The sequence below is a fragment of the Balaenoptera acutorostrata genome, chromosome 8 (genome assembly GCF_949987535.1).
Source record: "Balaenoptera acutorostrata chromosome 8, mBalAcu1.1, whole genome shotgun sequence".
NCBI classification, from domain to species: domain Eukaryota; kingdom Metazoa; phylum Chordata; class Mammalia; order Artiodactyla; family Balaenopteridae; genus Balaenoptera; species Balaenoptera acutorostrata.
Genome location: NC_080071.1, coordinates 34,154,519 through 34,170,874, shown reverse-complemented (window position 1 = coordinate 34,170,874; position 16,356 = coordinate 34,154,519). Strand labels below are relative to the sequence as shown.

Genomic DNA, 16,356 nt, shown 5'->3' with positions numbered 1-16,356 from the left:
TATCCGAACGGTTGATAAAAGCAAGCCAGGTATTGTGAAATCGCTGTTGGTTTTTGGGTTGGCAAATGGTCAAAGAAAAGAAAACAACATTGTAAAACTTCATGGGCCCGTATTTTCTATCTGGTGATGTAGCCGTCTTAGCTGATTCTGATTCACAGCTATCAGGCGTATCACCAAGCCAGGCCCTGTTCAAAAGAGCTGGCCCTTGACTGTCAGAAACTTAAGCCAAAGTGTGTGTGTGCAGGTGGGTGGGTGGGGGGGGGGGGGGCTCTCGAAAAGGCAGAAATGGTCTTTTGTTTCAATAGGAGGAAAAAATTAGGACTCAGTGCAGTAAGATTGAGTATCAAAGATTTTTAAAAAAGCAGACAAGCTAGAACAAAATGTTTTATTATTAAAATAAAAAACTTTGTATAAAAGCATAACAGATCAAATGCTCTATTTACATTGATTGATTCAAGGTCCAATTATGCACCAAACACTGCACGGGCACAGCTACGGGCTGCAGACGCAAAGCAAAATGAACACACACACACTTAGATTCTACCTCTATCGAACGATTTGATTCATGCCGAAACAGGGGGAGGGAGAGACGACACATGGACTCTGCCCAGAAACTAAACTGGCAGAGATGTCAAGTTAGCAAACTGTTGAAAGTCACCCTTCTCCAAAAAGGCACTTCTCAGTGTTATAAAAGTGCTTCAAACCTGAATGTGAACCCTGTGCCTGGCTTATAATTTCTTCAAGAAAGTAAAAACTGCAAAGAATTGTAGCTGAGTATAAGTATCAATTTTCCATGCAACATAAGCAAGAATTTATTTGAAATACCTTACGTTATGAACTGAAATAAACGTGGCAAACTACAATTATCCTGAAGTTTTATTCCATGAATTCAAATCGGCCTACTACTGAAGGCTCCCCGTCCCAATTCCCCAGGATGGCTTTTCTACAATGATTTCAAGCATAGCACTGCACGAGAACCTTTGGGTCGTGACCGTGTGGGCCAGATGCACTTGGTGGAAGAAATCAGCAGCAACTAAGCCTCAACTGTGACAACTTGAATAATAAGCACAATACATGGAATACAATACATGGAATATTCTCCTCCACAGGCCTCCACCGTGAGGCCTCCACAGTCATATACTCCACTTGCCAACAATCACCTAATTTTTCCACATGGTTTTAAGACTTTTGTGCCTTGATTCTGTTAAAAATGTCAGCGAACACTAAATCAGACCCAGTGTTTTCACGTAAGCAAGTTAGAGGGCTAGTCTCTGGAAATCGAGAGATGTAGTTAGTTAACACTACTACTGCGTTTCTAAGTGCTTGGTTTTATGGGTGGATTCCAGGGCTATTTCAACACCAATTAAATCAAACATGCTTTCATAAAATTGTCATTTAAAAAGGATTCTGAAACTAAATGATGGAAGAGAACCACTGGAAATAAGAGGGGGATGGCATGGGATGAGGGGTGGGGGGAAATGCAAAGGAGAAACTGCAGGAGGGCAGAGTACAGCTGGCACTACACCCCCCTGACGCCCAGACATGCAGGCATGTCTAATGAGGTTAACTTGATTTGCCTATAAGACAGACTGATCATCAGAATTCTTAAACTCGGGTTTCAATCACATGACAAAATTGAAAACTTTAAAACAAGGAAGATTTGTGAAGTGGAAGGCAGGTAGTGGATCTTCCAATTATTATGCTTGCATTTCAAACTCCTGTTTTAGACTGAAAGAGAAGAGGGAACATGTCAGGATATGGTTTTCGGCCTAAGAATTCTCTTCTGAAAACTAATTCCAAAAGACACGCACCCCATTGTTGATAGCAGCACTATTTACAATAGCCAAGACACAGAAGCAACTTAAGTGTCCATCGACAGAGGAATGGATAAAGAAGATGTGGTACATATATACAATGGAATATTACTCAGCCATTAAAAAGAATGAAATAATGCCATTTGTACCAACAGGGATGGAGCTGGAGATTACCATACTAAGTGAAATAAGATAGAGCAAGACAAATACCATATGATATCACTTATATGTGGAATCTAAAATATGATACAAATGAAAACTTATTTACAAAACAAAAACAGACTGACAGACATAGAAAACAAACTTATGGTTACCAAAGGGGAAGGGAGTTGAGGGGATGATAAATCAGAAGTCTGGGATTAACAGATACAAACTACTATATATAAAATAGATAACCAACAAGGTCCTACTGTATAGCACAGGGAACTAAACTCAGTATCTTGTAATAAACCATAATGGAAAAGAATATGAAAAAAATATATACATATATGTATAACTGAATCACTTTGCTGTATACCTGAAACACAACATTGTAAATCAACTATACTTCAATTTTAAAAAAGTTAAAAAATAATAATCTGCTGAGAGCCTAATTCACTCTTTTAAACGTTTCTGTCGAGTTATAACACATCTTAAGTGTATAGCTTGAATTTTACACACACACGCCCACGAGGGTCACCACCACCCAGATGAAGATATAAAATGTTTCCAACGCTCCCCGACTCCCCATGTGCCCCTTTCTAGTTAATACCTGCACCCTCCTGCCCTCCATAAGACCACTATTCTGACTTCTACCATCTTTTTATTAAGATACAAAAATGAATGTCAGATTTGGGTGTGGAAGAGGGAAAAACCAGCCCTACCTTTTCAAGTAAGCATGCACATTCCCGAAGCCATGGTACTTGGCTAAGTACACGAGCACCCCAGTTGCACACCGCCCGTCTCTCTGCCGACAGAAGCTGCAGTTGCAGATCCCGCGACACGGTGGGCAGTGCCAGTTCTGAATAAGCATGAAAAGGCACCATTAAGTTAAACCTCACACTGCCGCTTACTTATCTACTCCTGTTTAACCTTTAAGGTGGGCATGATCAATTGCATTCATATCTTTTTCTTTTTAATTATTAAAAAACTCGTAACGTGGTTAACATCCGTTAGTCATGCATCACGTTCCCTTAGGAAATCCCATGGAAAAAGTTCCACAGCCACTAGCAGGGCTAAGTGGAGAACGGACTTCCCCGAATGGCCGGGTTGGGAGCTCTCCAGAAGGGCTCACAGCTATCTAGCACCAACACTCTGAATTCATCTGCCTTCCCTGAAATGAATGTCCCACGACACTAAGGGTTCAATCTCTTTCTGACCCTATCAGCTCACGGTGGACTCTCGAGCCCACAGGACCACCCCTTCAAGGCACCTACTGGGTCTAGCAGAGCATCCCTGACTTCTTCACCATAACGGTTTCGAAGGCAGGGCCCGCAGAACTGGCCTCGAACGCCCCAGCACTCTGGGTTTCTGCAGTTTGTCTTGGTATCCATAGTTTTCTGGCGGCACTGATGACAAGTCGATCCCTGCAAACAATAAGCAAATAAGAACCAAAAACAAAAACACTGCTTTTTGTAGACAAAATACTTAAAAGAATGTCCTTCTTTGGGAATTCCCTGGCAGTCCAGTGGTTAGGACTCCACGCTTTCACTGCGGAGGGCAAGCCGCACAGCCAAAAAAGGGATGAATTTGACTACAAAAAAAAATTTAAAGGAAAAAAAAAAGAATGTCCTTCTTTGTGGGTAGTCTGATATTTTCTCTTTGAATCCTAGTTCACGTCTATATACACATGTATACAAAAGGACATGAAAAGTATCTCAAGCATGGTGATTTCATTCATCTGGCAGACTCAATACCTTATGTTATCAAAACTACATCAAGAAAAGATCTGTTTATCTTTAGCACACCACCATATCCCCAGCACCTATCTATGTAGGCACACGTTAATAAATACTTAGGTTGAATGAATCAATTTCTAAATTAAGAGAAAAGATTTAATGCTACTGAAGACTTACTAAGCAACTACTACTACTGCAAACTTACTAAGAAAGCTAAATCCCAAGGATGCTACAAAACTCTCTTTTCTTACATGAAAAAAACACACAGGCACACATCCCATATGCTAAGACTGTTAGAACATTAGCAAAATGTCTCTCTCACAGACGTGTACATTTCCAGACATCATTTAGAGGCTCTGACCAATGAACGGTTATAGATCTTCTCTCGAGAGTTGTTGCAGATGTTGTCCAATTCTTCCTCCGTGATTTCGTCCACTGGGCGAATTATATGGGGAAGGGTCATGGATCCGGGGCGACGACTTCGGGGCAAGTCATCTTCCTGCATAATGAGAAACATGGAACAGAGTGGCCTGACTGGCTCTCGCCAGCTCTGAATCTCAAGATACTCGCTTTGTCATTTCTTCAGAGAATTCAACCTGGAAATCATTCTTAGAGCTTACGGAGAAGGGGCGAATCCTAAGTTTACTAAGGATCATGGGACAACATCATGGAAATGACTCCTACAATTAAGAAAAGCCCAAGATAATTTTGATTCTCTTGCCTGCTACCAAGAACCATCAAAATAAGCTGATGTGACCTTAACCGTTTGGGAGTGTTTTGAGACGAACATTGAATACGGACCATTGGTGTTGAGGGTGTGTGTGCTCCCGTGCTGTGTCCATGATCCTGGGCCCACAGAACATGACAAACAGAAGAGAAAGCATAAAAGCGGAGAACTCACGTTCATGTAGCCGGCCATGGGCTTCCTCTTTCTCACCAACATGTACTTATCCGCCTCCTCCTCCTCCTCCTCCTCCTCGTCCTCCTCCATGGGCAGGGCACTGTGCGACCCAAGGACCCGAGACCTTGACCTGGTGAGAGGACGAGCTCTCCGCTCAGGGTTTCTCCTGCAGGCGACACCTGGGAAGGTGCGCCTTCGGGGTGTCTTTGGACGCTGAACAAAACACAGAGGATTGGAGCCGTTTGTTCCAGAATGAGAAGGGGCACCTTCTCCTGAACCAGGTTTTCCTTTAAGTAAAAGGAGTACTCCACTTTCTAATTTCCTTCATCCTCTCTGTAATGCATGGAAAATGAGCCCATAAATGATACAGCCATTGTAATTTGGCTTTTGTTAACACCAAACCTGGTTTCTCTCAAACTGAGGGATGATCTATTTATTCTTTACTCAATAAAGGTGTAAGAAAGAATCTCATTCTCCAAAAAAAAAAAAAACCTTTTCTACAACATCTCTTGAGCCCTGAAACATATTCACTGTTCCTATACTGCCCAAGAGAGAAATGTAGGTATGGTTTTCCTTGTTCTATTCTTGCTCCCGGAGAGGTGGGAAAGGAAATCTTTTCTTTTGTACCACACCAGACACACCAGATTCCCCTGAGTTGCACCAGCTTAGTTTCCTCAGAATATAATCACATATATTAGGCCATGACTTGGTTAACAAATTGTTTTTTCTTTCTTTTTTTTCATTCTCAGATTTTAAAAACATCAATTACCATGTAGGAGGAATCTGCCAATGCTGGGGATACAGAAAAAACAATTTTCAATCTTTATTTCCTACCCCTGAGGGTCTTAGGTTTACTTGGGTGGGAGGAAGAGAAACAACCAATCAAAAGAGGTTTGAGGAACTTCCCTGGCGGTCCAGTGGTGAAGACTCCGTGCTTCCACTGCAGGGGGCGCGGGTACAATCTCTGGTCCAGGAACTAGGATCCCACGTGCCACGTGGGTGGCCAAGGAAAACGGAGGGGGGTGGGGTTTGAGTCCCACAGGAGTTGGGCATGGGGGGGCAGGGGCACCCCTGGCCCAGGGTGCAAGGAAGAGGTCCCAGAGATCTGTCAGAAGCTTTCCTCTATCACCTCTAAGTCTGTCTACAAGACCACATGAAATAACGAAATTGGACTTTAAAATCAGACCTGCCCAAAACAGTACCACACAAACAAGGATTTGTACTTACTGAACTGGAGCCTGGCAGGGAACGCCTTCCAGGGAAGGAGCCAGGGAAGCTTTCTAATTCTGACATTAGTTTTGCAAGCTAAAAAGGGAGGAAATTAAACAGAAGTTATTGGTTTAGAATAACTACTGAAAACAAGTAAATTCTGGAAATCACAATAGCACATTTCAAAGAGTTTCTGATTTCCCCTATACATCTACCAAGACTTTAATAGATTAAAAAAAGAAAAGTCAGTTTAGGGAAAGAAACACATTTTAAAACATACGTTATAAAGATTTCAGAGCTACATGGAAAATAATTCTTACGACAAAGATATAAGCAACAAGTGGCTTAGAGAAAAGCTGGGAAGGAAGGGTGAGTTCTAATACGTTCAAAGTCAGATACCTACCATTGCTTTGTTTTGCTTTATATTTAAAGCCCTTTTCTCCAAAAAATTCATGCCACTTTCATCTTCTGAATCAGAATTGCAATCGGTCACAGAATTCTCTGAGGGTTCGGCGGGGGCTGCTCTCTCATTGGCTGCTCCCCTGGTGTTTCGAGTTGGAAACTTCATGGCCACCCGGAGAGGTCCGGAACTTCTGCACTGACTGCGGGTCCGACAGCCCGCGTGGTCTGCCTGCAGCCTCTAGTCAATCAGAACGAGTGAGGCATTAATGACTTGCTGATTGTTGCACAGTCTGCAAGAGTATGACTACAAAATATGCCTTTGGAACAAAAAAAGCTTGCAGCAAATACATTTGCACCGAACACTTTAATTGTCAAGTTTAATTGACAGCTCTGGGTAACAAAATCAGGGATTACAAATAAATACAACAACCTGAGTGTAGTTTAACTCGGGGAGCCTACCTGAGACACATCATCATAAGCCACCTTCACAGTCCCTAGGCCAGTGGTTCCGAGCCATTTTTTTTAATGTGAAAATCCCAGCTCCCTTTTTCATTTCTTTAAAAATAGAATCTTTATGCATTTTTAAAAGAATTCCCCTAGGAGTAAATATGTGTGCTCTCATAAATACGATTTCAATGCTTATGGCAATACTAAACTTTATTAAAAGATGTCTCAATGCTCTGATCTACTTTTTTAAAAAGCTAGCAAAATATATATAACGTAACATAAAATTTATCACTTGAACCATTTTTAAGTGTACAGTTCAATGACATGAAATACGTTCATTGTTCTGCAACCACCACCACCATCCATCTCCAGAACCTTTTCATCTTCACAAACTGAAACTCCATACTCATTAAACAATTACTCCCCACTCGCCTCCCCCTCAACCCCTGGCAACCACCATTCTACTTTCTGTCTCTCTGAGATCTGACTACCTCCATCTCTTATCCACTTTTTGTAAGCCTAAAAGTTTTAAAATCTCAGATTCCAAAAGTAATATGTTTCCATCATTTAAAATGTATGAAAATTAGCCACTGGGGAAATGCAAATCAGAATCACAAGACATCACTTCCCACCCACTAGTAGAGCCAAATCAATAAGTACAGCAAGGATGTGGAGAAACTGGAACCCCCACACACACTCTGGTAGGACTGTAAAATGGTGCCGCCACTTTGGAAAACAGTCTGGCGGTTCCTCAAAAGGTTAACCACACGGACTATATGACTCAGCAATTCTACTCCTACTGAAGAGTATATGTCCATACAAAAACCTGTACGCACATGTTCATAGCAGGATCATTCCTAACAGCCAAAAGGTGCCAACAACCCAAACATCCATCAACTGATGAATGGATAAATAAAATGTGGTATAGTCACACAATGGAATATTATTCAGCAATAAAAAGATATGAAGTACTGGCACATGGAAGAACCTTGAAAACATTATGCTAAGTGAAACAAGCCAGTCACAAAAGACCACATATTGTAGGGTTCCATTTATAGGAAATGCCCAGAATAGGCAAATCTATGAGAGAAGATAGATTAATGGTTGCCAGGAACCGAGGATATTGGGAAAGGATGCACAGTGACTGCTGACGGGTACAGGGTTTCTTTTTGGGGTGATGAAAATATTCTGAAATTGACTGTGGTGATGGCTGAAAACAAACAAAAAAAGAGAGAAGAGGGCTTCCCTGGTGGCGCAGTGGTTGAGAATCTGCCTGCTAATGCAGGGGACACGGGTTCGAGCCCTGGTCTGGGAAGATCCCACATGCCACGGAGCGGCTGGGCCCGTGAGCCACAATTGCTGAGCCTGCGCGTCTGGAGCCTGTGCCCCGCAACGGGAGGGGCCGCGATGGAGAAAGGCCCGCGCACCGCGATGAAGAGCGGTCCCCGCACCGCGATGAAGAGTGGCCCCCGCTTGCCGCAACTGGAGAAAGCCCTCGCACGAACCGAAGACCCAATACAGACAAAAATAAATAAATTAATTAATTAAAAAAAGAAAATCCGTAAAAAAAAAAAAAAAAGAAAAAAAAAATCCCCTCCCATTTTAAAAAAAAAAAAAAAAAAAAAAAAGAGAGAAGAAAAAAATACCACCCATCAAGTCCCAGAAACGGAAGACCCATTTTTTAACATTCCAAAATCCCCACCGCTTTTTGTACTCTTCATATATTTTTAGTGTGCATGGGTTGAAAGATATAAAATGACAAGACTTTTATCAGTTCTTAAGCCTTTTAATCAATTGGCATTTTATCAATCGCAACAAATAGCATCTACCAAGAACTGAAACATTGCCCAGAAATGATTCAGGCTATAGACAATGTTGGGTGACATCCAGATTCGCAGATCAGCCCCTGCCAATAACTCCAATACATATTGATTCAGACCAACATCACCTCTTAGAGGAAATATTACATTATCATGAAGTTAGACAGTGATAAACACTCGCTGGGCAGGCGTTCTCACTCGTGTCAGTGCCGCTCAAGTGTGGTCCCAGGCAGTGGACCCGCGTCAGACCACAATGAGCTAAAGAGCACGCACCCGACTGCAAATCAACAGTTTGTCGAGAAAGTCTTGCTAACAGAAAAACGTGTGCAGAAGTAACCAGCATGCTCGGGGAGAGTGGGACCGAGGCGCATCAGCGGCAGCAGTGTCCTGAGCAGGTCAACAGAGGCCAAAGGTAAGACAGCATGCACAGGAAAAGCCAACAAAGGAGCAAAAGTGGAAGCAGGCAGGGCCCTAATTGTCATTACCTGCACTTGAGCTCCTGCATGGGAGTTATCACAGGCTTTCCAGATGCAGGCACAGATCCACTACGGGAACCGACATTTACTGAAGGCCTACTCTATGTCAGGCCCTGGGCTGGGCACCTGAACTTAAATGTGAATGCAGCTCATCTTGAGGACACGTGTGCTTCCTCTGATTAGGCTGGATTTCTGTAGCAACAGAAATCTGCAGGTGGGCCAATTCTATCTTACCAGTTTCCAAGATTTTCAGAGACTACAAAAATGGTCAAGCTTTACAAGTAGAACTACATGAGTAAAAAACTGCTTTAAGACATGAAGAAAATACTCTTACAACTTTTTAAAAGATCAACAAAATCTTCTGGCATGACTAAAACGAAAATCGTAAGAAAAAAAAACTTTTTAAGCAAGTATGTCATGCCTCTAAATGTACCTTATTTCTTGATATTGGTGAAATTCTCAAACTCACCATTCCATCTTGTATCTCACTCTCTGAGAAACCGCAAAACGATTCATCATCAGAGTCGGCATGAAAAATACTGGCCAGTTCGTTAGTGACATCTGGCCTTGGTTTCTGTAAAAATCCACAATGGTCTAACACATCTTGCACCTCACTTTCTGAAAAGCCGCAGAAAGATTCATTATCAGAGTCCTCATAAAAAACATTTGCCAGTTCTTCACTGATATCTGACCTGAATTTAGGTTTCTGTAAAATAAATAAATAAATGTGGTTGTGCATTTTTTTTTCCTTTTTCAAGAACCAATTTTCCATAAACCGTGCAGAGAGCAAATCACATTTACAAGTGCACTACAAGAGAATAGCTTTTGTTACAAAGAAAAATGGTTCAGAGGTTTACAAATGATTTCTGAGTTGTTATGGCAAATCATCAGGCATGTTAGGTTAGGCGACATTTCAAAAGGATAGAATAAGTAGCTAATCTACCTCCAACAATTACTACCTAGAACCACAGCAAAAAGTGAAATGAAATTACAGTGCACACTGTATTTTCATAACGGCTGTATAGAAATGTAGGCAAAAAGCAAGCAGTTTTAATCACGCACAAAGCATTTGAGGCATTTTGAGCACGGCAGACTCCATTCTGTTTATTCTCAGGCAGCACTTACTGTGTTTGCAAAATTATCAGAAGCAAAGCTGTCACAACTGTCATCAGAGGATGACGAGGTTTCCATGGAAATCAACTTCACATATCTGAATTTCTTGAAGTTCTTCTTTGCTCTGAGATCCTTTTGCTGCAAACAGAAATGGCAACACTATTAAATGGGATGCTTACCGCAGAATCTAATTAAAGATATCATTTTTGAGTTGAGTAGGTTCAAACAGCAGAGGAGATATGTCCATTTCTTATACCCTACACAGAAAAAGGAGGGTTTGCAACTGCTACAAAAATTTTTTCAAAACCAGGTAAAATCCTAAAAAGAGATCCCTTTGAAGGAACATTATAATGACAACTATCAATTTATTGAAATATCTGCAGAGCTACCCCTTTACCCACCTTAAGAGCCCCCAACTCTTAGCATTATTATACTGAGCTCCCAAGGCATTAAAAGCTAAACTCCTAAAATCAGCCCTTAAGAAAAAAAAAAAAAATTAAACTGTACTTCAAAAGTACAAAATGGTAGAATGATTTCTCTCCCTCAGCCAAAATCGAGCTAATGAGATCTTTCTATGTAAGCTTTGGGCTCTGTACTGTGATGCTAATTTCCCAAACTGTAAAAACTGGGCAGCACCTCTACTTCGAGATGGCAGGCTTTCAAACAGGCCTTGTGCCAATCAGGAGGGGTAGAGTGATTTCAGCACAAGTCCTTACAAATCAAATATATCGACCCAGTGAACAAATGTACAGGAGCCAAGTTAAAGGTCAAACAGTCCTCCAAACCCAGGTAGAATGCCTGATTCCACTTCAGGGTTCTATTAGGCTGGCCAGACATTCAGCTCTTTCTGCAGTCCCCTTGCTGCACAAGTCTTAAGTTTTTAGAAGTCCTTTCATAAGACACAAATGGCCTGTGGATATGAAAATGCAGCCTTCATTCATGAACACTGAATAGCCTGGCACTGCTCATCAGAACATGCAACTGGCATCTACCTCATGTAAAAAGATAGCAGTTTCTACCGTTTCTTAATATTTAATGAGATTTCTTAAATGTTGTATTAGCAGTTCCTATATTTTTCTCTTCTGAAGTATAGCCATGGAGCAACATAAGTTTCTCCTTACACTGAAAACTTTTGAAAAGGCAAGCTCTGCTAGGAGTCCCACAAAAATAATGCCAAGATGTGAGGTGTCGGGTGAACAGAACATTCTGACCTTCCTTCTACACTTAACATTATGCATTTCTCTTGCAAATAAAATTATTTTCATGATGATGGGACCCAACCACCCAGTGTTCCTCAACAGACTCCATTCAATCATCTTAGGAAGTTTTAGTCTTTTGTCCTTTTAGAAAGGCAGGAAAATGTGATAATAGGTAGAGGTACTACCTATTAAAGGAGATCTCAAAAATTCCCCATTTTCCAGATGAGCAAATTAAAGGCTCCAGGGAGGAGAAACAGATTGCCCAAGATCACAGGGTTGGAAGGAGTCTGCAGTCTCCTAAAACAGCAATGCTCCTTGCACTACTGCAGGAATTATCACCATTCACTCATCAATATACCTGCCAGCAGTCACGCCCAAGACAGCCTCAAGGGAGGCATTCTATTGGAAGCTCCCAGGGAAATACCTGCTGAGCTTTAACTAGTCAGCACATGCCAAGAGTTAGTTATCAGGCAAATGTATACCTGGAGGAAAAGACCTAGAAAGAAGCAAGGCAAATGATCATGGTTGAGATGGACTTTCTTGGCAAACAGGTAATAACTAACACCACTTAATAGGTGTTTTTTTGTGCCAGGCACTAAGTATGCTTTCACATTAATCCCTTGCAACAAAGGTGGAAACTGAGGCTCAGAGCGGTGAAAGGAACTATTCAAGTCCCACGATGGCCCAAATTTGAACCCAGGCACGTCAGAGTCCAAGTCCAGCTACACACTTCTTTCGTCTTTCTTCATGCCGAAAGCCAATGCCCAGGTCCATTCAGGAGAGCTGTCTCTGAAACCACGCCCCCAACACGCCCTCTCCCACCCACCCCCAGGGAATCCCAGCCTCCCCACGTGGGTCCCTTACCCATGATATTTATTTTAAGGGTGTCACTCTCTTACTTTTCACCCAACCCCCACCCTCTAACCTCTTCTGGGGCAGACCCTCCGTTCCGGTTTCCGTTAGAGCAGAAAGTAACGTTCCATCAGGGCTACGTCCTGCTGCTGAGAATATGGTTGGGGGGTGGGGAAGGGAGTGGGAAATGAGCAAACGGTCGGCGAACCGTTCAGACCAAGTCCTTCCGCTGCACTAAATCACCGCCTGGGACTGGAAATGCCCCCTCAAGTGTGCGCAACCCAAGTTCTAAAGAGACCGATTTGCAAGACCTTTAAACTCCAAACTCCAAACCCTCAGTGGTTAGAAGTGCCTGCCGGCATAGTTGGTGCAAAAGCGGGAAGGAAGCGCGCCCAAGGACCCCCAGTGCGCGCGGGGCTGCGCGCGGGAAAGGGCCTGGAGGCTGCAGGGCGGCGCTCCCCTCCGCGCCCCGCGGGCAGGGCTCCGGACAGCGGACACAATGGGCCGCCCCGGCCAGCCCCCAGCGCACGTGCACCTCGGGCGCACGTGGCCTCGAGCTCCCCCGGGCTGCCAACCATCCTGCAAACATCTCAAATCTCCGGACCGCCCGCGCGCCGGGTGCACACGCCCGTCGGGGACAGCCCCTAGTCCCCGAACTACCCCCAAGTGCACAAAATCTGGGGCTTGCCTCAACGGGCGCCGCCCAGGACGGCCACCAGTTGATAAGGGCACTCCGCCGCGGAGTTGGAGGGGGTCCGCCCGTGCCCAACACCCACCGCGCCAATCCCGCGCCTTCGCCCGTCCAGCCTCACCGGCACGCGGCGAGAGTCCATGCTGGCGGCTGGCGCTCGGAGCGCTGAGAGCTGAGCAGCAGCGCGCGCCGCCGTCCCACCACGCAGGAGCCGGAGCTCGAGCCGCGCGGGCCGGCGGGCGGGGCGCTCAGAGCCTGGGCCGGAGGGGCGGGGCGCGGCAGGCTTTCCCGCGTTGGGGCGCAGGTCCTGCCAGCTGTGGTAACGGCCCACCCGCGCGAGAGACCCACTCGGCCCCGGGAAAAAAGCGGTCCCCCCAAATACCCTGAAGTCCTGTGATAGCCATGCAGTCCCCTAAAATCCTCCTTGGAAATGTGGTGCCTTGGGAGCTCCAGGACCACTCTCTTTACATAGCTGCACGGTCCCGAGCGAATGGCGCGAAAATGGGTCGTATTGCCCCGGGGTTAGCAGACTGATTTGCATGAATTCCGGGGCTGGGAGAGGAAAAGTGGAGATGGGAGTAGTGGAGAGCTGCGCCGGCCTCTGCATTTAGCACTTTCCCTGCGGTGTGCGGTTTACGTTATATAAAATAAAAATCAAAGAATGAAGCACGAACTCCGTTTATCAGCCCAGGCACTGTCCCTAGATGTAGCACCTCTTATCTGGTAACCGCAACATTATCTGAAGCAATAAAATGAGTTAAATCCTGATCTTTCTTTCCAGAAAGCACGGGAAGTTGTTTTATATGACTTGTGGTTTTGAAATGAGAAAGGGCTGCTGTTAGTTAAGACTTATCTATGGGATAATAAAGTATAGAAATTATAGAAGAATGGAAGCTAAACACTGTGTTAATGTGGTTTGGAGTTAACGTTCTTCCGTCAAAATTTAGAATTACCTAAGTCAGAATGAGCGTGAGATTTTTCATTGCCCTTTGAAACGAACCTGACATTACGACGAAATACAGTGTGAGGCTTTAAAAAAACTTTTTTGTAGAGAACGGGGGGAAAAGTTGCTTTTAGAAGAAAAAGTAAAATAAATCGTGTTGCTTTAAAAGATCTTAATTATAATCTTACGTTTAAAACAAGTGCTTTAAATGAAGCATTCGCTTTCTCCTTCAAAACATCTCTTGGGAATATTCCTTTGCAGGGAGAGAGCATGCATGAACACACTGCGTTCCTCTCTGGGTATATTGAATACAAAAACTTGTGAATAAGCGATGCACGAGAACGTGCATTGGAAGAATCGTTAAGGACTTGATCAGAGTCTTCGAGCCTTTCTACTACACGCCTAATCCCTGGTCACTCTGCCACAGAGCGAGGAACAAAGAACTCACGGTCTGGAAGGTAGGCGCCAGGAGAGATTGTTGGTCTGTCTGGCGAAATTCCTGGCAGTAGCGAGCCCTCAATAAATATTTGTTGAGTAAATAAACGACTGCATGAATGGTGAATGAACTAAAATTGTCGTTAGTGCTGTGTCCTTGGAAATACAATCTTGTGCCACTAAAATTAAACATGAGAATTTGGAATTGTTAAACTACATAAAGTAGGGGAAGATTAAGTCACTTTGCCTATTTATTCTGATAAGAAAAGTATTAGTCTTCCTGGGGCACCAGAATATAGTTTACATATTTTTTAAGGTTAAGATCACTGGGCTATTAGTCTTTTTAGTAATCAGGAAAATGCAAATTAAAACAGAGATACAGTTTCACTCAGACTGGCAAAAAATTTAAAGCCTGTTAAGACCAGGTGTTGGTAAGGATATGAGGAAATCCCTGAAATGATGTTATTAGTGTAAATGTTTCACTTGGGAGGGCAATTCAGGAATATTTAGCAAAACCACTTCCAGATATATACCCTAAAACAAAGTTTTTCATGCTGCAAGTTAGAACCCATTGGCAAATTGTGAAATCAATTTAGTGGGTTGCAACTAGCATATTTTCTTCTTTCTTTTTGAAATAGAATTTAAAAAATAAGAGTAGTGTGAGTATTGTTTCCTGAAGCGCTTGTGCCTGTCTGTGTGTATGCTGTATAAAACGCGTACTTCTTATTGTGCTTCACCATCAACAAAGTTTCCAAGATACTGTCCTGGAGAAGGTACATTATGAGGGTTGTACTGATGCTCTCTCTTTTATTCGTTCAGCTGAGGCTTGCCAACACCCATGACACCAAGCACTACTCTGAGAACTGAGACATAAAGCCCAGGAAGTTTACATTCTAGTGGAGGCATGGAAGTAAACAATAAGATAATTTCAGGTGTGATAACTTCCAAGAAGGAAAAAGCAGGATAGAGGGATAGGAAATGAAAGAGGTACCAATTCAGAAAATAGAAACAGGAAAGGAGGTGTTATCTGATCAGGAACCTGAAAAAAAATAAGGGAGGAAGCCATAGGAAGATGAAGGAAGTGCTGGTGTCAGGCAGAGTGAACAGAAGCCCAGTAAAGGACCATACTGGACTATACAGAAAGCTAGGGAAAGAGAGGGTGAGGGGACAGATCACATGGGGCTTCCATGGCCATAGGAAGAGGTTTGGATTTTATATCAGGTATGATAGGAAGGATTCTGATGAAGAAAAGACACAATCAGACTCCATGGGCTGTGTGAACGATAAACTAAAGGGGGGCAAGAGTGAGACACTTAGGAGCCCCTGGAAGAAAAAAATGATGGCTTGGACTAGGGTGATCGTGGGATGGGGGGAAGTGGTCAGATTTTAAGATTTTTTTTTTTTTTTAAGATTTTTAGAAATTTCATGTAATGTCTGAAACATTTATATTAACATATTTCCATACAAATAACCCAATGAAAGTTTAGTATTAGTTGTTTTGTTTGTTTGTTTTTTTATACTGCAGGTTCTTATTAGGCATCAATTTTATACACATCAGTGTATACATGTCAATCCCAATCGCCCAATTCAGCACACCACCATCCCCAACCCACTGCAGTTTTCCCCCCTTGGTGTCCATATGTCCGTCCTAAGATGTATTATTTTGAAGGTAGAGCTAACCAGACCAGAGGAGTGGATGGTTCATTCACAGTAGTATTTGTGTATCGTAGTAAAATATTGCCAACCACCTAAATGGCCCTCAGAAGGGAAATGGAGACGTGAACAGTAGTGTATTCATACAATAGAATTTGAAGTGTTCAAAGGAATGGCATAGCTGCGTGCATCAATGTAGGTAAATCTTAAAGTTGAATGGAAAAGCAGATTGCAAACATTTCTGTAAAGTATACCCCTTATGCAAACTTGAAACACAAAACATACATAAGTTGTGAAAGTATATATATAAAGACATGTGCAGTTGGAATAGGATAGAGGTTAACTCTGAGGAGGGAAAGATGGAGGAAGGAGGGCAGGGTCAGGTCTTCAAGGTATGAAGCAAATATGGCAAAATGTTAAATGTGAGTGGTAGATACATAAGTGTCTTTTATATTTTCACTTTCTGTGGGATTTTTTTGTTTCTGAAACATTTTATGGTAAAAAACTTTTTAATTTTGAAACAT

The 16,356-nt window shown here is 42.9% G+C and overlaps 1 protein-coding gene across 4 annotated transcripts; it reads right to left on the bottom strand.

The window, feature by feature from the left end:
- Nucleotides 1-371: 371 nt before the first annotated feature.
- Nucleotides 372-13,050, bottom strand: CDCA7 (cell division cycle associated 7). Of its 4 annotated transcripts, none has more exons than XM_007183291.2 (10): nt 12,923-13,050; nt 10,072-10,197; nt 9,416-9,652; nt 6,205-6,441; nt 5,820-5,897; nt 4,593-4,805; nt 4,053-4,190; nt 3,230-3,379; nt 2,678-2,814; nt 372-1,728 (listed from the first exon to the last, which is right to left on the bottom strand). In XM_007183291.2, exons 1-10 carry the CDS (start codon nt 12,941-12,943, stop codon nt 1,698-1,700), a joined length of 1,368 nt encoding a protein of 455 aa, XP_007183353.2. In that variant the 5' UTR covers nt 12,944-13,050; the 3' UTR covers nt 372-1,697. The 4 variants fall into 4 exon arrangements, with proteins under 4 accessions (XP_007183353.2, XP_057406614.1, XP_007183354.2 ...); XM_057550631.1 differs by having other exon boundaries at nt 12,887-13,039; XM_007183292.2 differs by lacking the exon at nt 9,416-9,652 and having other exon boundaries at nt 12,887-13,039.
- Nucleotides 13,051-16,356: the final 3,306 nt, after the last annotated feature.